This window comes from Alexandromys fortis, unplaced genomic scaffold, assembly GCF_014885135.2.
Source record: "Alexandromys fortis isolate MF-2015 unplaced genomic scaffold, M_Fortis_MF-2015_v1.1 scaffold_20, whole genome shotgun sequence".
In the NCBI taxonomy this organism is placed as follows: Eukaryota; Metazoa; Chordata; class Mammalia; order Rodentia; family Cricetidae; genus Alexandromys; species Alexandromys fortis.
In genome coordinates this window covers 4,926,742-4,948,229 of record NW_026067903.1, presented here as the reverse complement: position 1 = coordinate 4,948,229, position 21,488 = coordinate 4,926,742, and the positions used below count along the sequence as shown (strand labels likewise).

Here is a 21,488-nt window from a genome sequence, read left to right as displayed (position 1 = left end):
TTAAAGTGCCCATTAGGAGTCAGAAGTGATAGCACATGAGTCTCAGCACTCAGGGGCCGGAGCAGGAAAACCATCAGAGAGCAACCTTTGCTACAGAGTGAAAGCCAGTCCTAAGAAGGGAGGTGCCCACGCAGTAAGGTGGTGTCAAGGTCGCTCCTGACCTTAGTGTCTGCACTGCAGTGCCCCGGGCAGCAGCCAAGAGTGAATGAAGTGAGTGGAACAGCCGCACACACAACTCCTCCAAGAAATTTAGTTCAAGAAAAAAAAAAAAAATAGGGCAGTGGCTTGCTGGGGATGTGTGTGTCACTGGCTCCTCACTGTCTAGGCTCCAGTCTCTGGTGGAGATGGGTGGGGTGGTGTTGACTGAGTTGTCAGGACTGTGAAAAGATTTAGTCCTAGGTGCCAAGTTCCTCCTCTGGCTGGTACCACGCCTCAAGTCTTACCTTTTCCCAGCATTAGATTCCCGGGGAAATGCCGATTTATTGGGGACCATTATTTCAGCAGTCTGATAGTCGCAGGGAGGGGTACAGCAGTTCCTCTTTAGAGCATCTCTGGGCCCTGCCAGGACGGTTCCATGAAAATCACTGAACAGGTCAGGTTGACTGTATGTATGTTGTAATGTCGTAATGTTGGACATCTGGGCGCCAGAGAATGTCTCCTACAGGCTATCACTTATTTCTCTGTGTTTGGAGGCAGAGTATCACGTAGTCCTGGTTGGCCACAAGCTCTCTGTAGAGCCTCGAATGACCCTGAATTCTAGATCCACCAGCCTCCACCTCCCAGGTGCTGGATTACAGCCGTGCCCCATCAAGCCTGGCTGACAACCATCTTAACTGCCGGAAACGGAAGCCAGGAGTGGCCCACACTAGGTCTGTGCTGTGCTCTAGGCTACATCTTCAGCCATGTGTACTTTGGTTCCCGTTCTTAGGCCCTCAGCCCATCTGTCTCGTATGTGCACTATAACCGGTGGTTTTCGTTTTGGAACTCTGAACTCCCAGGAGCAGGATTAACATCCAGTTGTTCCTCACAGCAGCTGTGCAGTATCTGCTGACCTGGTCACCAACCACCAGCCGGAAGCTGGTAAAATCTTTCTGTTAACTGACTTAGAAAGAAACACTGCCCATCTACTGAACAACATTTTTACAGATCCAGAAATTTGTAGAAATGTAAACATTTACTGTTAAATTTATACATTATAAAAATACATTCAAAGTTTAAAAAAAAAAAAAAAAGGAAAAAGGAAGCTCAGTATTTGATTGTTGTGGTTTGAATATGTCCCCCAAAGTTCATGAGTTCAGTCTTGGTCCTTAGTATAGCAGTGTTGTGAGGGAGTCCTCTCGGGTGGCTGGCTCTGCTTCACAAGCTTTGTCATCTTGTTGCATTATTCTATGTGGGATGCAGAGAGAAGATCCTCCCCAGATGCCAAAGCCTAAACCTCTATTCTTTATACGTTATCCAGTGTACGGTATTTGGTCATAGCAACAGAAAAAGGGCCGAAACCACCTAACGCAGAAACCTACAGTTAGGTTAGTACACGTCATAGTTTTTTTGTGTGCTTGTTATGGAAAATGTCCACTGTTGTTTCATGACATGGTCTCAGATCCAAATCACAATATCCAAGGGAAAAACGACCCTATGAAGAAAAGAAGAATACTGTTAAAAATGACACACACAAAAAGCCACGCGTGATATTCCGTCTATAGTGCCAGCCACTCTGGAGGCTAAGATCCCAGGAGTTCATCAAAACAAACCAAACAGTTAATCATAAAATCATACCCGTGAAAGGAAAGGAGGAAGAGTGTATCTGGGGGAAAGGGGATGTAGGAGGAGGGATTGGGAGGAGAGGAGGGAGGGGAAACTTCAGTCAGAATATAATACATAAGAAAGGAAAAATAAATAAATAAAATCATATCCTACCTGTGGTCTCTTAAAATAATCAAGTCCCCTTCCAATTTTAAACATCCATCCACTGTTGAACCTAATGAAATTAGTGTAAAGTATCATATTCAAGACATATGAGTTCATTTTTAAAGCCAGAGCTGTTTAAGAATCATCACGATTTCCCCTATGTTTGACTCAGCTAATAAGCTCATTCTATAAGGAAAACAAAAGGAGCATTAAACACCATCAGCTAATCCGATTGGCTGAGAAAGAACTTAACCATTAAAGGGAAAGATACTTTTGAATTTAGCTTGCTTAAGCTCTTCTCTGTTAACATGTGGTTTGCAAAGGATGTTCAGGATGAGTGTGATGACATTTCAAAGGTGCCTATGATGGCTATTCCAGTTTTCAACTTGACTACATCTGGAAATAACTAAAATCCCAATGGCTGTGTACAACTCTGAGAGATTTTTTTTTTTAATTAAACTATTTGAAGAGAGAGGAGCCGGGCATGGTGGCACATGCCTTTAATACCAACACTCAGGAGGCAGAGGCAGGCATATCACTGTGAGTTCTAGGACAGCCAGGGATATTACATAGAGAAATCCTGTCCCAAACAAACAAAAAGAAAAAAATAAAAAAGAACTAATGAAACAACAACATTAAAACTATTTGAAGTGAGAAGATCCAGATCTTTTGAGGTGGGAAGGTCAACCTTTAATCTGGGCCACACCTTCTTTGGGCAACCTTTATGAAGGTCATGGAAAGAAGCCTGCTTTCTTTGCCTGCTTGCTCTCATTGGCACGTCCATTCCTTCACTGGCATTAGAGCCTACTTCTTCAGGATTCTGGTGTACACTGAAGACCAGCTGAACCTTCCAGCCTCATGGACTGAACAACTACTGGGTTCTCAGACCTTCCATTGGTAGACAGCTATTGTTGGACTAGCTGGACCACAGCCTGTGAACTGTTATAAAAAAATTCCCTTTTTGTGTGTGTGTGTGTGTATTCATTCTTTAATTTCTGTCGCACTAAAGAACACTGAATAACACAGAGCCACTATGCAGAGATGGAGATGGGGATCCCAAAGGCAGGCCAGCCCCTGACCTCTGCTTCAACAACAGCATCACTGCCATCTATTTTGCATATTTAGCGTCTGATTAACTCTGCATTAAAAACAAGAGCCTCTTTGCTGTATCATATGAAAGTCATTATGCTAAAGGGAAGGAAGGGTTCTTAGTGTGATCCCGAAGAAGCTGTATGTTCATTTCCTGATTAATACCAAACTACTAGAACATACCACTGAAGCCACACGAGGTAAATAGTAATTTCAGTAGGAAACGGATTATCTCCTATCATAACACTGGCTATGATCTGCACAAAAGAGCTCCTTCCCACATGACACAGAACCATACATGTTATTTGATTAGGAATGAACTAAACTCACTATAGAGTGAGGTAAGCCAAGATTTTTTGTCCAAAGTGCAAAGTTACTTAAGTTTGAGCTTGATTTGAAGCTTTAATATTTAAATATGTGTATATAATTATATTACATTGGAATTCTTAAAATGTGTCCCAACTATGAAAAAATAAAATATACACTAACCTGATTTCTCGGTCGTGTATAGATGAAGAATAGTTTACTTCCAAGAGCACGCCATGACTCCTGAGGGATTGCTTTATTTCTTCCAGGCCACTACTTTGCTGCGCATTCCCAAACCCCTATTGACGGCATAAAACAGAATTTACTCCCTCAGTTATTAATAACTTAAATTATCCATGAGCTACACAATCAATTCCATAGAGAGATTAAACTGAAAAGATTCTGTATTAATTTCAACATTACCGTCTCAAGGAAGCAACCGAAGAATGGGTAATTCTTCTCTTTTTTACGTATTGTTTTTATACAAACAATTGCTTTCCTCATGTGAATACCACACGACTCCTTCCTGCCTCAGTCTCCCTGCTGATAGGCGCACGGGGATGTGCCCAGCATCCTTAGATGTATTTTAGTGATGGTATTCAGTCATCAATGCGAGACTGCCTACTTCTTAGACTAATCTTAGAAATTAGAATTATTTGGATGCCCTTGTACTTAAAATACAGTCAAAAGAGACACAGCGACAATCCAACCCAGATACATGCAGCAAGGGGCAGAACTGTCACTAGTACAAACTGCATCATCACTGATGCCCGAGACTAAACTGACAGACTACTCAAACCCAACCAAATGGCCGAATACAAGGTCAACACTCTCAAATCAATAGCCTTTTGGGGAAGATATGCTATGGTTGGTATTACAAGGTGAGTTATTGCCAAGGAACTATATCTAGCTAACGTACTGGACCAGGTCACTTGTGATTGAACGCGGTAAGTCAAGGAAAGATGAGGTTTCTCAGATACCTACTTCATCCGTAGCGGTGAGAAGGTGAATAGTTTTTACTTTGCATGGCTTCTTAATCAGCATCTCACAAAACCGAAGGAAGTTATACAGCTGAAAGACATCAGGATGGGTTAGTACTAACTCACACAGTTTTTCCTCAGCAAGATCCTGTCCACAGATGCTTCTATCCATCAATGTATTTAGTTTTAAAGATTTATTTATTTATTATGTATATGGTGTTCAGCCTGCATGTATGCCTGCAGGCCAGAAGAGGGCACCAGATCTCATTACAGGTGGTTGAGAGTCACTATGTGGGTGCTGGCAACTGAACTTAGGGCCTCTGAAGAGCAGCCAGTGCTCTTAACCTCTTAGTCATCTCTCCAGCCTCCCCATCCATTGTTTTAAATGATGCTCTATCAGCCCAGAACCTACACACACCATCCTGAGAACTTCAAATCATTTCTAAACTACCTATGCTACCCAACACAATGTAAACACTACATGTCACCGTTACACTGTCATGCTTGTGTATGTTCAGTACAGATGGGATTTTTAACAGTATTTTTGATCCTCCATCTAATCCATGGATAGGAAACCCACAAACACAGACAGCTAACGGCACATTTAAAGCTGCATTTCATTCTGTTTTCGTACATTCCACTTACCTGATGAGTCTGTCTAATGTAAGGGTCTTCTATCCAAACTTCTGTAACTGTCTCATGAAGGTATTCTTTGAAAAGTGACTCGTAACTGAAACCGGTGGCATTCTCTTCTATTTTAATTTGCTTGTGATATTTTCCATCTACAAAACATAAGCTACTGTAATGTGACCGGTAACCACTTTTTGAAAATTACACCTTTATTCTTTCGTGTATTCATGGCATGTGCAAAGGGCAGAGCACAACTCGTGGGGGTGGCGCTTCCCTTCTACCACGTGGGTCTGTCCCCAGGGACTGAACTCAGGTTCATAGGTTTGCTGGCAGGTGGCTTTACCCATTGTACCGCCTCACTGTGAACACTTTGGTTATACACAGCCGCTATGGTGCACACAGTGATTAATCGGGATAAGTTACAATCTTTTAAACTGATTTACTCAGTAGCTATCACATGCCTTCTCTGTATTATGCAACTACAAATGTTTCCTACACATAGGGAAAGAAGACAAAACACTATTCCAGAGGCAGATTCCTGTCTTCACAGAGGGTAGGGAAAGGGGGCCATCCAGATGTTTCCTTTTTAAAATTAAAAAAATAAATTATGTGTATTAATGTCTTGCCTGCCTGTATGCATTTGTGCCACATACATGCAGTGTTCTTTGAGGTCAGAACAGGGCCTTAGCATCCCTAGAAGTAGAGTTAAAAATGGTCGTGAGCTGCTGTGTGGGTGCTGGGAACTGAACCTGGGGGTCCTGTGTAAGAGCAGCCCAAGTTCTGTCATGCCATCTTTCCAGCCCACAAGAGGTTACTTGAAAAGTGTTCCTTCGCTATCTCTGAGGGACTGGGAAAGATTTATGAGACAGGACTGACTACACACAGGTGTCACTAAGCCCCTGTCATCGTGGGCAGAACACAGGATGTACTTGGTTGTATCTTCGTTCTTTTCAGACTTGCCATTTCATATCTTGCAATCACATTGTAAAGTGAGTGCTGAAACATGTAACTGTACAGTTTTGGAGTCATGCTTAGCACTTTAAGTGTTTCTTTGAGGCTCTGTTTTCAGACAGGATCAAATGTATCCCAGCCTGGGCACAAACTCCTTATATAGCTAAGAGTGACCCTGAATTCCTTATCATTTTGCCTCTACCTCCCAAATGCTGGGGCTATAGGTGTGTTACCACCACAGCCTGGCTGCATTTTTTTTTTCTTGTTTTAAGGGGTTTTGTTAGTTCATTTGTTTGTCTGCCTGCTTTTGGTACTGTGGATTGAATATAGGGCCTTGTGTATGCTAAGCATGCTACGATATGTTTTAAGTAGACTTTTAATAGTTCATGCTGTGAGGACTGAAATTCTTACGAAACTGTAAAATGGGAAAATTAAATGCATTTTCCTGCATTCTGGAGACAGATGGAGGTGGATCTCTATGAGTTCAAGGCCAGCCTGGTCTACAAAGAGAGTTCTAGGCTAGCCAGAGCTACACAGAAAGACCCCATCTGAAAAACAAACAAAGAAAAAAAAATACAGCAACAACAAAAACCCAAACCAAAACAACCAAAAACCAAAAGAACAAAAAACGTGGCGGCTTTTTGAGCAGTCAAAAAAAAAAAAAAAAAAAAAACAAAAACATCTGGATTATAGCCATAGTTTAGCAGTAGAATACTCACCTACAAGCATAAGACACTGAATTTAATCCCCAGGACCACCAAAACAAAACAAAACAAAAGCCCAAACATTTGCATAGAGATAACAACACGCAAACCACGCATCTAAGCCAAACTACTCACATAGGCTAATCTAACTGTTCACTCAACCACCATAAGCTGGGTGTAATTAGTACGAAACCCTAGGAAGAGGTGGGGAGAGGGCTGTAGTAAGGACAGCTAGGAAGAAGAGCCGAGGCCTGGGGATACCGGCATCTCTGGCTGTAAAAACACCAGTGTGCTTCAGGTGAGATGGCCACAGCAACTCACACAGAGGAGGCTCATGAGCTGGGAACTCATAATAGATCCAGAGGAATACCTACCTCACCTCTTAATCTTCAGGAATATATAACTCGTGAAATGCTTTGATTCACAGCAATGTTTGAGAGGCCCTTGGAGTTTCTTTAGCTATTCTAATGATTTTTCATCTTTTCATAAAAGAAAATACAAACACAGGATCCACATTCGGTATTCTTCTGCAGTATTCTTACACTGAGGTCCACCCATATGCTTCATAGCGATCTGCAAATGTCTTAAAAATGGCCAAGCTTTTGTCAGGTATTCAAAGGATGTCTGAATCCCCAGGGCCCAAAGTGAAAACCAGACACTGTTAAGAATAACTTCTGGGGTTGGAGAGTTGGCTCAGTGGTCAAGAGCACTGACTGCTCTTCCAGAGGACCCAGGTTCAATTCCTAGAACTGCATGGCAACTCACAGCTGCCTGGAAACAAACATCTGTAATTCCAGTTCCAGGGGACCCAGCACCCATGGCAAAACAACAATGCACATAAAATAAAAAAAGAACATTGAAACTCATTCTGAATTCTCTTTAAAAAGGAAGGAAGGAAGGAAGGAAGGAAGGAAGGAAGGAAGGAAGGAAGGTCCCTGTATGGGGAAGAATAAAACAGAAAATTTGTTAAGGTCCCAGGCACAAGTGGCCCAGACCACACCACACTCCACAAGCAGGAGCTCTGAACCCAGGGCCTCAAGCTGCATCCTGCCTCTGAGCCCCAACCCCAGACATGTTCTCAAAAATAACCTTTACCTTCTTTTTCTTGATCTAAGTATTTCTTTATGTTTTCTGCTCTATCCATGTAGTCAGAGATTTTCTGTCTGAAAGCGCATCTCTTACTGGCATCTTTGGTGCCTACAAATTGAGAAAAAGAACAGGGGTTTTTGTCAAGTTTCCCACAAATTCCCTGCCATTTATCACTGTGCTCCAATCCAGTGTGCTCGAGTGTCCTTCTGTAGTTCTGGACAGATACACATCTATCTCTTGGATATGACTGGAGTGTACCTCCTTCCTCCGAGGTTCAAGAATGGGAAGCTCAGTCCTGTGTGACAATGTTAAGTAGTGGAGTCTCCAAGTAGTAGAGCCTAGTGGGAGGTGACTGAGGTGCTGCCCTTGCAAAGCATTAATGAGTTCCCTATGGTGCCAGTTATTGCCCATAAAGAGTAGTTACATAAGACTGGGCAAGCAAGCAAGATGTTTCAGCAGGTAAATGTACTTGCCACTAAGTCTGAAATTCTAAATTCCATCCCTGGGACCCGAATGGTGAGAAATGACTGCCAATTGTTCTCTCACCTCCAGATGTACTTTGTGGCATTATCAAGCAGATATTCTCTCTCTCTCTCTCTCTCTCTCTCTCTCTCCACATACACACACACACACACACACACACACACACACACTCATAAATGTAAAAAAGACCGAGACAAGCCCTTCCCCACTCTGGCTTCTGGACTTGAAGGGTCACAGTGAGTGCTCTCACATGCCTCCTACCATTTTGATGTCCCTGTCCCCAGCCTGCTAGGCTGCTGCTAGCTCCCAAGACCTACAGAGCAGCTCACTGATGGGACACACACAGACTGAGGCTGTCCCACCTTGACTGAAGGCCAAAGAGTTTGAGTTTAACAAGTGTGGCTACACACCCTGACCTAGGGTGTAGTTACTTGTGTTTCGGACATTAAGATGGCCATAGAGGTGGGTCCGCTCCACCATGACCAAAGGTCAGAGAATTCGAGCCTATTTATGCCCCTTCTTTTAAAATATGAGGTTTGACATAGGGAGTGGCTACCTACAGGATACTTGGTGCAGGGTGTGTTCATTGCATATTCCTGCCCCAAACATCACTTACTTTACCCAGGAAATAATGGCTTGATGTCCCAAGTATTGAAGCAAGTAACTGTTGTGATTGTCCTTTGTGTCATTTTAAAGCAGTCTCTTGCTTTCTTCCCTCCCCCCCCACTGCCCCGCTTTTGTATTGGGGTATAAAAGCATATGAAAATTAAACACAGGCAAATTCAGTATTTAGTATCCACTCAAAGTCCCTTCCGATGTTGTTCTGTGTTTCTCTCTCTTAGTTCTCTCATATCTCTGTTCCTTTTTCTTAATAATTCTAATCCTTACTCTCCTACCCTGGAATGTATGAGTTTTGTCGAAACTGGTCTTCAGCACCTCACCAAGCATTGAACACTCAATAGCTTTTCTTGCATAAGGTTTCAAAGTCCTTCCACAACCCTCCCCCAAAAACATGGTCATGTCTGTCACCCACTATCCTGGTACCAACTTGTGGTTAGGGTTTCTACTGCTTCAACAAAACACCATTACCAAAAAGCAAGTTGGGGAGGAAAGGGTTTATTTGGCTTATACTTTGTGTGTATGTCTTTGTAGGCTGTCCTGGAACTCACTCAGTAGACCAGGCTGGTCTCAAGCTCATAGAGATTCACCTGCTTCTGCCTCCCAAGTACTGGAATTAAAGGTGTGCACCACCACTGTGTCAGGCTTGGTTTACACTTCTTATGGTACTATGCATCAATGAGGGAAATCATGACAGGAACTCAAACCGGGCAAGAACCTTAGGTAACAGCTGATGCAGAGGCCATGGAGGAGTGCTGCTTAGCGGCTTGCTCTTCCTGGCTTGCTCAGCCTGATTTCTTATAGAACCCAGGATCACCAGCCCAGGGATGTGATCATTCAAATGGGCTAGGCTCTCCTCCATCAATCACTAATTAAGAAAATGCCCTACAGAGAAATCTTAAGGGAGCATTTTCTTAATTGAGGTTCCCTTCTTTCAGATAAATTTAGCTTGTGTCAAGTTGACACAAAACCAGCCATAACACCTGGAGAGAGGACTTGGAGGACAGGGTTTGCCCAAATAACAATGTTGATATTTGCTATGTGTGCTGGATAGGTTTATGTCAACCTGACACAAGCTAACGTCATTTTATAGGAGGGAAACTCAATTAAGAAAATGCTTCCCTAGGCAGGATAGCCCATGCCTCTAATCCCAGTACTTGGGAGGCAAAGGCGGACAAACCTTTGAGTTTGAGGCCACCCTGGCCTGCAAAGGGAGTTCTAGGGCAGCCAGGGCTACACAGAGAAAGCCTGTCTGGGAGGTGGGGGTGAAGAGAAAATGCGTCCATAAATTTGGGCTCTAGGGCATTTTCTTTATTAGTGATTAGTGGGGAAGGGCCCAGCCCACTGTGGGTGGTGCCATGCCTGGGCTGGTAGTCCAGCACGCAGAGCAAGCTGTGAGGAGCAAGTCTGGAAGCAGGAACCCTTCATGGCCTCTGCATTAGCTCCTTCCTTCAGGTCCCTGTTTTGCTTGAGTTCCTATCCTGACTTCCTTCAGTGATGGAGTGCAACAACATGGAAGCGTAAGCCAAATAAACCCTTTCCTCCCCAACTTGTTTTTGGTCATAGTGCTTCATCGTAGCAATAGTAACCCTAAATAGGACAGTCAACCAATCAAAAAAATTAATAAAGTTGTATCTCTGTGGATAGATAAAGCTGCTCCCAGAAACATGAGTCACTAACAGTAAACCCCAATGCTGGGAGTGGGCTACCTCACTAGGTCTTGGTCAAGGAGGCCTGTGAGATCCCCAAAACAATATAGGAATTGCGACTGCTTTTGGATGCCCACCAAAACTAGCTGGTAAGACTCTTGCTGAACACACCACATGCCTTGGTCACAGGACAGAGAGACAATCAAGCTGGAACTGGGTTCAAAGCTTCCTCGATGGATAGTTCTCATAGTGGTAGAAGGTGCTACACAAAGCCTGGCGGTGGTAGCTCACGCCTTTAATCCCAGCACTCGGGAGGCAGAGGCAGGCAGATCTTTGTGAGTTTGAGGCCAGCCTGGTCTACAAGAGCTAGTTCCAGTACAGGAACCAAAAGCTACGGAGAAACCCTGTCTCGAAAATCCAAAAAAAAAAAAGGTGCTACACAAGCCACTACACAAGATTGTCTTATTCAGTCATACATTGTGTTAGAACCAACCAGCAGGGCCAAATAAGCCCACTGGTGCAATAGTGGCATGGTGTTATGTGTTATGGAACATATGGCAAATGTTCTAGGGTACCAAACTGCTTTCTGACTGGATCTGATGCCTGCCTGACAGGAGAGAATTCACATCGGATTGAAAGTACAAAACCCTGGAGGTCATAGGTCCTGGGGGGGGGGGGGGAGCTCCTCCTGTGGTTTTATTACCTTTACCTTCATCCCCAGGCTAGGGGACCATCCAGAAGAAAGAGCAGAAGGAGTAAGAGCCAGAGGAGGAGTGGGACAGACTCAAGACTTTCTAGCATGTTGCTCTCTAACTTACAGCAGCTCTAATTACCTGTACAAGATCACCACAAACTTGGGCCTGTTAGCACTGTTATGAAAGAGGTAGAGGTTCAAGCCCCTCCTCACGCATCTTTATGTATGTATATGTGTGTGTGTTTGTTTATAAGTTGTTGATGGGGAGAGACAGTCTATTCAGTGGTGTAGTCACTGATAAGGTGCACATATTCCTGTAAACAAATTTCCACCCTAATGGAACCCACTGGGTTATAGTGGGGGTGGAAAGGAGAGACAGAGAGAGTAAGGGGGAGAAAAATCCTGTCGCAAACTGGCAACAACAAAAATAAGATTCATTCAAACGCAAGACCTAACAAGGCTTATGTCTTCTATTTATGTCTCTTAGGTTTCAGAATAAGCTCCTTCGTGATAACATCAGTCTATTATAAAGGCAACCACCTCCGTTGTCCAGCAGAATATCAGACTATAGCTCCTAAATTTGAATGCTTCCTAGTAGTTTGAAAGTTTCGTTTTCTTAGGTTTCACACTGTCCCAAATAGAGCGGAAACCGAAACTAGCTCACCTTTTAGAACCTGCAGGAGCATATCAATCCCCTCCTGGTAACACACCAGAGCCTGCTGGTACCGGGACTCCGCATCCAGCTCCACTGCTCGCTTTAGCACCGCCACCGCAGCGCTGCTGTCGGGATCCTGCCCCAAGCTGGACTTGGCCATCACAGCGAGAACTCCTGGGCTTCCCACGGCTAGTCCCCTACCCGAGGAAGCGCACACGTGACACCGCTGCGCCTGCGCAGTCTTCTGTGGCGCTTTATGAATGGGAGTCACTGGGCCAGAACGAAAAAAAATACCATTGCCGGAACCAAAGAGCTGTGCGCCCCGTGACAGCAACGGCGCGTTGTGAGTGTTGCACTGAGTCCGCTTACCTCCGTTCCGCTTCTTCCGGCTGCACCGAGAGGTCGCGGGTGAGTCGGGTTGCGGGAGTTATAGGCGTTGTGTGTTTTCACGTAGGCTTTCTCTGCAGGTGTTGACTTCCTTTTCCGTTTCGAGCTGGAGGTCCCGGCGACGTAACTAGGTCTGTGTCCAGGACCGGTTTCTTGGGCTTCTAAAAGCGGTCGGATTGTTACTTTATTCGCGAGTTGCTGGGTCGCGCGTCTCTTTGAGAGTCTCACTCTTGTAGCTCTCGGTCTGAGACATCCAAGTCTGTCTGCTCGGGAATGTCGGTAGCTTTTCCAGTGTTCGTCTGGTTTATAACTCTAGGAAGCTCATTGAGCATCAGTGGGAAAAAAAATTCTAAAGAAGGCAAAACTTAATTTTCAGTTACTGCGACTCAGAATGCAGGGTTTTTTTTGCTTGTTTGTTTTGTTTACAGTTGCTGTTTACTAAAGACAATGATTTGATTTTGCAAGCTGCTTTGATTGTCAACTCTCTAGCTCCTTCTCTTTTGGCCAAGAGGCAGTTAGGACGGCTGCCTCCTACTTTTAGGCGCTGAAAATTCAAGGAAGAGAGACAATTGTTAATTTTAGAGCCCTCGGTTGATTGGATGGGGAATTCTATGTTCTGCATTTTCAGGAATGTTCACACCCCGTTATAGATGTATACCTTGTTTCTTTAGAAAGAAAAAACCTAACAACTTAAGAGCTGGTGTAGTTTGGGGTTAAAGAACCGTTTCGCTTCAAAGTCATTGTAAAAAGCAACACAAGCAAACAGGAAAAACAACAAAACAAAAACCAAGAACAAAACTGAGACGCTGGGGGTGAGGGAGAAGAAAAATGGCTTGGACAACCTTCAGATTTTTCTGTTTATACACATACATCCATATGTATAGAAATAGTTTATAGACCTCATGTGCTCCATGGTTTTTCCAGTTTGTTTTTATGTGTATGGGTGTTTTACTTGTTATGTCTGTGCACCACGTGCATACAGTGTCCAAGGAGACCAGAAGATTGTCAGAGCCCCTGAAACTAGAGTTATAAACACTTGTAAGCTGCCATGTGGATGCTGGGAATCAAATCTGGGTCCTCTGGAAGAGCAGCCAGTGATCTTAACTGCTGCGCCATTAACTTTTCTGCAGCAGTACGGAGGAAAGCTGATGTACGGCAGATGGCAGTATAATTGCTCCAAGGTCCCAAAGTTACATGCCTAATACGAGTTACCTACTTTATTATTAAGACATAAAATATTGAAGCTGAAGAGTACTAGTTCTGAGGACTAGGTTTGGTCCTCAGTACCCACCCCAGAAACAACAACAACAAAAGCTGTTAGTTTTGATGTTGACACTGCTTATATCTGTAAGTTAAACTTCAGCAGAAAATCTTGAGTGCAGATGCTGTTTTGAGAGGTGCAAGTATTCCTTAAGGCAAGGGATTGAGAGTGCTAGCCGCAGTGTGGCTGAAGATGTTAACCGGTTTAGTAGAGGTAGACCTTACTCCATAGAAGTCATTTGCTGTAGTTCGTTGAAGTGATGAAGTTTTCTCTGCTTCCCCGGAGGGAAAGGAATCCATAAGAAACAGAATTCTTCTACAGGAAGCGTTATTTCTCTTTCCAGTTAATTTACCCATGTATATTTGTGTGAACATTCCCACATTTTTTTTTTTTTTGCTCCAATTATAAGCTGATGCTTGTCGCTCCAGTTGGGCCACTGGGAGTTCTTTCAGTGTGTCTGTCCCTTTAATACATCCCCATGGATTTGCCTTTCTGAGTACCTCCTTTACGATGCCACGGGGTGCAACAGACCATCAGCTGCTTCCTGAAGCCCAGCTGAAAAGTTAAGCAGCACTGGATGAGTTGGATTTGCAGATAATGCTTAACTCGGAAGAAGTGTGAGAAAATAGCTTGGGATTTGATTAGTTCAGCTTCTGAGTAGTTTTTCCAGGGTCCAGCTCTTCTCAAGTGACATCTTAGACTACCAGCTGTTACTTCGTTCACATCACAGAAGGTTATAGACCTCGTGAGCTAGAATCTGGTTGGGAAGTAGTACAGCACTTACCCTGTTTGGGGTACAGAGCTACTATTTCTAATGTTATATAAAATAGATAATTTGTAAGCTAGGTACTGTTTTCTTTAGAGGGGAAAACTATACACCAAGTATCTGTTCAAGGCATACATATAATTCATGAATCTCATCTTTCTGCTTTCGATTTGCATTAGGCTACACCTCTTTTATGCCTATCTGAATAAATACAACTTTTTGAGGTTACCGAAACAATGCAGGGGGCTGGAGAGATAGTTCAGAGGTTAAGAGCATTGGCTGCTCTTCCAGAGGTCCTGAGTTCAATTCCTAGCAACCACATGGTGGCTCACAACCATCTGTAATGAGATCTGGTGCCCTCTTCTGGTATGCAGGAAGAACACTGTATACATAATAAAAAAATTCTTAACATCAAAAACAAGCAATGCAGAAGAATCATTTTTAAAAATACTAAATAGGCAAAAAGTGACCTGTTTTTGTGTGTATGCATTGTTTGCACATGTGTGTGAAGGTTAGAAATGTATACCTTACACATTTGCCACCTTATTTTTGAGATGGGGGTCTCACAACCTGGAGCGTTCCAGTTTCAGTAGGCTGGCTGGCCAGCACGTTCCAGCTCCTCTAGCTCTGGGGAGAAAGATACAGGCCATCATATCTAGCTTTTCCATAGCTGCTGGTTATTTGAATTCAAGTCCTCAGACTTGCACAAAAAGTACCTTAGCAACTGGGCAGTCTTTTCAACCCCAAATTCCCATTTTTTTTTTTGTAACAGAAAAGTGTAAGTGATCTAGTGAAAATATATTGAACTGCTAGCTAGAACTGGGTTGAGTACATTGCTTTTTTTTTTTCCTGTTTTACTTGTTTGAGACTTCTGTTTGCTTGTTAGATCTTGCTGTGTAATCCAGGATGACCTGAAGCTCAGAATCTTCCTGCCCCTGGCTCCCCAGGTGTCGGGTTATAGGCATGTGTCCCAGTGTCCATCTGTACACGCTCTCTTAATGGCTAGCTACCCTCGTGTAAATACTAGCTTTCTGGAAGTGGTTTTTCTCGTATGTATAGTAAGAGGGTACTTGATTCTGACTTTAAGAGGTGGAATTTCTTCAGTCTTGTCTAGTTTCGTACATTCTGTGATTTCTCCAACCAAGAAAAAGGACCAAATATTCTTTATGTGTGCTGTGAAGAGTTTCAGGTGATAGAAACTCCCATTTCCCAGTTCCAATGGGCATAGACTCTAAACTCACTAGATGGGAATAGGATTGCTTAGTGTATGATCACCTGTGGTTTTACCGCTACAGAAGGGTTGTAAATCTGTCCATCTGTAATGTGTTTGACCGCTAGTCTGTTTCCTGCTTTTCAGCCTCTGCGGGGAAGAATTACTACACTTATGGCTGGTGTTTTGTGTTCAGTATTTCAGAGGCCTCCAGGCAGACTGCTGGTAAGTCTTCTCTGTGTTTCTCATTTAACTCAGGCAGACCTCAAACTCACTGTATAGCTGAGGATAACCTTGAACTTCTGCCTCCAGCATTGCAGTGCTGGAGATCGAACTCCAGAGCTCTGTGCATGGTAGGCGAGCACTCTGCCTTTTGAGCTACATCCTTAGCCTAAGAGTTTGTTTGTTTTTTTTCTCTCTTTTTGATTATAAAACACACAAGTGGCTTGGTGCTGGTGGCGCACACCTTTAATACCAGCACTTGGGAGGCAGAGGCAGGCTGATCTCTGTAAATTCAAAACCAGCTTGGTCTTAAAACAGCTAGTTCCAGAACAGCTAGGGTTGTTATAGAGAGAAAACCTGTCTCGAAAATCAAAAAAACAAAAACAGAAAACCACACAAGCAAGTTGTTCTTTTTAAAAGCTCTTTTTGATATAAATTAATTGGATTTAGTTTGTTCTATTTATCTAATGGTGACAAAGATGATACTCAGGGCCTTGTGAACACTGTGCAAATGCTGTGGCTGAGACCAAGCTCACTCTGGCTGAGCTGTGCTCTGGCCCTTATTTATTTCTGTTTTATGTGCTATTCTCTATTTCCCTAAATATTTTCAGCCACAAAACATCTTTTCCTATAGGTCAAAGCAGATAAAAAGTCTACTGCTGATTCCCCTTAATCTCTTTTAATCTTCAAGTTTTAAGAGAAACCCTTCAATTATGAAAAGTATACATTTTCAATCACAGAAAGTCAGATATACTTAGAAAAAGCAAAAGATAATCTCCCAAATGTTAGGAATGCATTAGCATTTCATTAGTATTTCCTTCCAGTATTTAGAGAGTGGGGTGGAATGGCTAGTGTCCACATGGAGACCAGACTGGGCACAGACTGCTCCTGACAATAGGGAAGGAAGTGTTGGCTACTTCAGGTTAGCTTATGAATTCAGAGGATTTCCTTTCTGATACTTTCGAAACTGATCCCCCAGGAGGATGTGTGTTTTGAATCTTGAAGTTGTAAGCTGCATAAGTAGAATTAGAAGCCTGGTATTTCTGGTATACAAAAGCCAGGTGTCCCCTTTCTTACCCCTTCTGGACTTACTCGCTGGTTGTTGGTGTCAGCTCTGAGGTTCAGGGGAGGCTAGAGGAGAGTGACTGTGTGAAAGGCTGCCATGAATCTTGTTTCCAACTGCAAGAGTAAACTAGGATTGAATAGTGCAGACGAGGCAGAGGTGGGCCTGGTGGAGGTGTTGGGCAGGAAGAACTTACTGTGGATTTGAATGTTGTTTTGAGACAATGTCTTAACCTATAGGCCTGCCCCTACCTCAGCCTGCCACTATCCCTACCTCCTCATTTGTTTTTTTTTTTAAATTTTAAAACAATCTTTTGTTTTGTTTTACATACCAATCCCTCTCCCTCACTTCCTCCCGCTCCCCCCCGCCCCACTTTCCCCAACCCCACTCTCCATCCACTCCTCAGAGAGGGTGAGGCCTCCCATGGGGAGTCAACAAAGTCTGTCACATCACTCGAGGCAGGACTAGGGCCTCCTTCATGTATCTAGGCTGAGCAAGGTATCCCTCCATAGGGAACGGACTCCAAAAAGCCAGTTCATGCACTAGGGATAAATCCTGGTTCCACAGCCAGCAGCCCCACAAGCTGCCCAAGCCACACAACTGTCACCTACATTCAGAGGGCCCAGCTTGGTCCTATGCAGGTTCCCTAGCTGTCAGATCAGCGTCAGTGAACTTGGATTTCGTTTACATGATTTTGTTGAAGGTAAATTATTGCTTAGCGCCCAGCCTGAGAGTGGGTAAACTGGGGTTGCAGGTTTAGCTCAGTGGTAGAGCACTTCCCAGCAAGCACAAGGCTCAGTCCTCAGCTCCAGAAAAAACAAAAACAAAAAGACCTCCTTCTCCACAAATATAAGGTAACTAGCACACACACTTTAACTGGTTGTGGTGGTGCACACCTTTAATTATAGCATTTGGGAGGCAGAAACAGGAGGATCTCAGTGTTCAGGGGCAGCCTGGTCTACAGAGGAGTGAGTTCTAGGACAATTAAGGCTACACAGAGAAATCCTGTCTCCAAACAAATGAACAACAAAGAGTTGGTGAATCGTGACCTCCAGAGCAAATTTGAGGATCATCACTTATCTTAGAAAAATTATTTTGAAGCAGCTACTCCCATTTGTAGGAGGAGGCCGCTAGTTAGTTCCTGGCCACTTAGCCCCAAAATAATCACACAGAAACTATATTAATTAAATTACTGCTTGGCCCATTAGCTCTAGCTTCTTATTGGCTAACTTACATATTAATTTAACCCATCTCCATTAATCTTTGTATCACCACATGACTGGCTTACTGGCAAAGTTTCAGCACATCTGTCTCTGGCGGAGGCTCCATGGCTTCTCCTTGACTCCGCCTCCCTTTTCCCAGCATTCTGTTTAGTTTTCCTCGCCTAACTTTGTTCCCCTATAGCTCTGCTATAGGCCTAAAGCAGTTCCTTTATTAATCAATGATATTCACAGCATACAGAGGGGAATCCCACATCACCTGTTACTGCATTCAGTATTGAATACCAGTTACTGTATTGGTGGAGGTAGGTCTTGGCAGTAGAGACTGGGTAGGTAGCTCCAGAGATGGAAGTATTTGCCTCCACTCTTTGAGAGAAGGAAGTTACCAACTCGTGAACTGGAAGTTGATATATGTGTGCTTTTTGCTTTATCCATGCATTTAACCATTAGCTAGTATAGATTACAATACATCAGACATTTGTTACCTAACACTGATAGGTACAGATTTTCACACTACACTGAGTTGTGAATAACAAGTATTTTCTGCTGCAGACTGTGAAGAAAGGTGTGGAATCTCTCATTGGTACAGATTGGATTCGGCACAAATTTACCAGATCAAGGATTCCAGATAAAGTAAGACCTGTGTCTTTTAAAGAATATTTTCAAGAGTACCTATTTTATAAAATTTTACATTTAAAAAACTATTACATTGTGTATGTGTGCACGTATTGTGTCTACGTTTCCTTCTGCACACGTGTGTGCGCACGCTCTGACTGTGTACTGTGTGGAGGTATAGAGAGGGTTCTGTGGAGTCAGTTCTTTCCTGCCATCGTCTGGCTACTGGGGAGTGGAGCTCAGGTCCCCAGTTGTCAGGCATGGCAGCCAGCACATTCACCCTAGGCGCAGCTCGCAGCCTGCTGGGGCTCCTTTGCTTTTGCGTTACTTGTGCATAGAGATGTAGTAGTGTTTGGAGCACTGTAGGATGGTGACTGTTCTGCCCTGATCCCGTTGGTTTTCATAGGAACGGGCTCTTAATATTTCCCAGTCTATGTGTTCCTGATCATGGTTTTCCCTTTGTATATTATGGTTTTTATCACCACTGTCCTGAGAAATCAGTGAGTCCCATTGAGACTATCATGTGTGACTTTCTATGTGAACTATCGCCGATTGACGCCGATCTTTCTTTTTTTAAGTTTAGATAACACCGACTAAGCCCTCATTAATAATTTATTTTGTCTTGTTTTCATTTGTTTGGGTTTTACTTGCTTTCTTGCTCTTTGATTAGCTAAACTGTTTTGTAAGGTAGTTTAATTATATAGAAGAAAATGATCAGAAAATCACAAGGCTTCCTCTATGCTTCCTCTTTCCAACATATATTTTCCCCAATACTTAACATTTTATGTTGATATAGAGCAGTTATTAAAATAGATAAAATATGAAGGCCATCATTTATACTAGGGGTCATTCTTTATGCTGTGTATCCTGTGGATTTTGATAAGTATACAGTATCATGTATTCAGTATCCACGTGTCACATAGAAACCATGCATTGTGCCACCTGTTAACTTCCACCCATGACTTCTAAACCCTAGCAACCCGTGATCTTTTTGACTTATTTTGTGGTTTTTACCTTGCCCTGAATCTCACATTCTTAGAATCGTATAGCCTGTGCATAAGGTTTTGCCGGACCTTCTCATGGTTTAGTCATTTATTTCATCTTATGGCTGGATAGCAGTCCATGCCAAGGGTTTATAGTCTGCTTGTGTTCTCTCCTACGGAAGGACATTCTGCTTGCTTCTAGTAGGGGCAATAATGCAGCTGTGTGAGCACTTGTGTGCAGCTCTTGGTCTGGCTCTTAGTTTTTGGTGTCAGATATGTTTTGTCTACATATTTGAAAGCACAGTGGCATAATAAAGACCAGTCAGCCATAGCTTTATGTTTTCCTTTCTACTGGGTATTTCTTTTTAGGTTTTTAAATTGTGTTTTATGTGTACAAGTGCTCTGGCTGCCTGTATGTGTGTGCACCATGTGAGTGCCTGGTGCCTGGGAATGTCAGAAGACCTCAGCAGACTCTGGAAATAAAGAAATAGAGTTAGTATGGCTGTGAGTGTCATATGGATGCTGGGAACTGAACCTGGTCCTCTGCAAAGGCAACAGTGCTCCTGACTGCTGAGCCACCTCTCCAGCACCGCCCCTTATTATTTTTTTTTATATGATAAAGTATAAAGGACAGAATATCTCACTTGTCCTCAGTTTCTGGTTGTGAGTTTTTTAACTCTTGGGAGATTTGTTCACACTGGCTGCCCTGATTGGGCACTGGAGCCTGCACTGTTCTTCAGGTTCTTGCTGTCTAAATCCTTTCACATTATCTAGGGCTCTTGCTTTGTTCAGAGTTAAAAACCAAACCGAAACCTTTACCTGTGTGGTATTTTTCTTTTCTCCGTCCCTCCTCTCCAGAAAGGGTTTCTCTATGTAGCCTTGGCTTTACTGGAGCTCACTCTGTAGACTAGAGATCCACCTACCTCTGCCTCCCAAGTGCTGGGGTTAAAGGTGTGGGCCACCATCGCCCAGCTGCTTTTTCTTGAAGTATGTGATTCTTAAACTTCATCTGAACTCTTCAGTTTGAGGTTGAATATTACATAAAGATTAGGTATGAGATCCCTATTCAGTTTTGTTCGTATGTTGGTGTGTGTTCATTTCTGAGAGAAGGAATAGGAAATGTATAAAAATTGTACTTCTCCCTTCCTAGGTGTTTCAGCCTAAACCTGAAGATCATGAAAAATATGGTGGGGACCCCCAGCACCCTCATAAACTACACATTGTTACAAGAATAAAAAGTACAAAAAGGCGTCCGTACTGGGAAAAGGATACAATCAAGATGCTTGGACTGCAGAAGGTATGAGCAGTCCTTACCGTCATGGCAGTCTCAGTGTGCTCAGTCTCATGGTGCTAAACCCACACTACGTGTAGTTGTTATTTCTCATGTTTAATGCGCTACTTAGTGTGACCTACTTAGAAGTTACCTTAGGAAGGATATGCCTTCAGTTTGATGTTCCACTGAAGTGGTACTACTGCCTGTTAAATTGATCTATGCTATTGTTCCTCTTGTTCATAGGCACACACCCCTCAAATTCACAAGAACATCCCTTCAGTGAACGCAAAGTTGAAAGTAGTTAAACACTTGATACGTATCCAGCCCCTGAAGCTGCCACAAGGACTTCCCACAGAAGAGACCATGTCTAGCACGTGCCTCAAAAGCACTGGGGAGTTTGTGGTACAGTGGCATCTGAAGCCTGTGGAGCAGGAAACAAAGTCTTGATGTCACACGGCTGCAGATTACAAACTGCAGTTAGGAGGAAATGTTTCTCATTAAAGTGTATTTCAGTCTAGCCGTTTCCATGACGGAAGCTGTTGTGATTCTTTCTCAACATACAGACTTTAGGAGTTCTGATGTTACTTGGTTAAATTCTCTCCGTTTGTCCCCTAAAAATTTTACTCCATGGTGGGCAAGAATGGCATTGTTTTAACATCTAACTTTAGGCCCCTAACGCTTTAACTATCGTTATCTTTTTGTAGAAACTGCTTTCTTCCTTGGTTGCTTTCT

General features: G+C 43.2%; 2 protein-coding genes across 3 annotated transcripts; one reads left to right on the top strand and one right to left on the bottom strand.

Moving 5' to 3' along the window:
* Window positions 1-1,155: 1,155 nt before the first annotated feature.
* On the bottom strand, window positions 1,156-11,994 carry Mitd1 (microtubule interacting and trafficking domain containing 1). Its single transcript, XM_050134702.1, has 7 exons — window positions 11,766-11,994; window positions 7,664-7,765; window positions 4,929-5,065; window positions 4,288-4,374; window positions 3,487-3,602; window positions 1,918-1,978; window positions 1,156-1,633 (listed from the first exon to the last, which is right to left on the bottom strand). The coding sequence occupies exons 1-7, from the start codon at window positions 11,914-11,916 to the stop codon at window positions 1,538-1,540; spliced, it is 750 nt and encodes a 249-aa protein (XP_049990659.1). The 5' UTR covers window positions 11,917-11,994; the 3' UTR covers window positions 1,156-1,537.
* A 65-nt stretch (window positions 11,995-12,059) lies between these two features.
* Window positions 12,060-21,273, top strand: Mrpl30 (mitochondrial ribosomal protein L30). Of its 2 annotated transcripts, none has more exons than XM_050134704.1 (5): window positions 12,060-12,164; window positions 15,528-15,605; window positions 18,438-18,518; window positions 20,634-20,780; window positions 21,000-21,273. In XM_050134704.1, the coding sequence occupies exons 2-5, from the start codon at window positions 15,555-15,557 to the stop codon at window positions 21,201-21,203; spliced, it is 483 nt and encodes a 160-aa protein (XP_049990661.1). In that variant the 5' UTR covers window positions 12,060-12,164; window positions 15,528-15,554; the 3' UTR covers window positions 21,204-21,273. The 2 variants fall into 2 exon arrangements, with proteins under 2 accessions (XP_049990661.1, XP_049990660.1); XM_050134703.1 differs by having other exon boundaries at window positions 12,130-12,274.
* Window positions 21,274-21,488: the final 215 nt, after the last annotated feature.

What these genes read in the sequence shown, in the direction of transcription:
- Mrpl30 (XM_050134704.1), top strand. Translation starts at nt 15,555, where the DNA reads ATGGCTGGTGTTTTGTGTTCAGTATTTCAGAGGCCTCCAGGCAGACTG. An exon ending in GGCCTCCAGGCAGACTGCTG is followed by an intron (nt 15,606 to 18,437) that starts GTAAGTCTTCTC and finishes TTTCTGCTGCAG; the next exon opens with ACTGTGAAGAAAGGTGTGGA. An exon ending in GATCAAGGATTCCAGATAAA is followed by an intron (nt 18,519 to 20,633) that starts GTAAGACCTGTG and finishes CTCCCTTCCTAG; the next exon opens with GTGTTTCAGCCTAAACCTGA.
- Mitd1 (XM_050134702.1), bottom strand. Translation starts at nt 11,916, where the DNA reads ATGGCCAAGTCCAGCTTGGGGCAGGATCCCGACAGCAGCGCTGCGGTG. An exon ending in GCTCCTGCAGGTTCTAAAAG is followed by an intron (nt 7,766 to 11,765) that starts GTGAGCTAGTTT and finishes CTCAATTTGTAG; the next exon opens with GCACCAAAGATGCCAGTAAG. An exon ending in ACATTAGACAGACTCATCAG is followed by an intron (nt 4,375 to 4,928) that starts GTAAGTGGAATG and finishes GATGTCTTTCAG; the next exon opens with CTGTATAACTTCCTTCGGTT.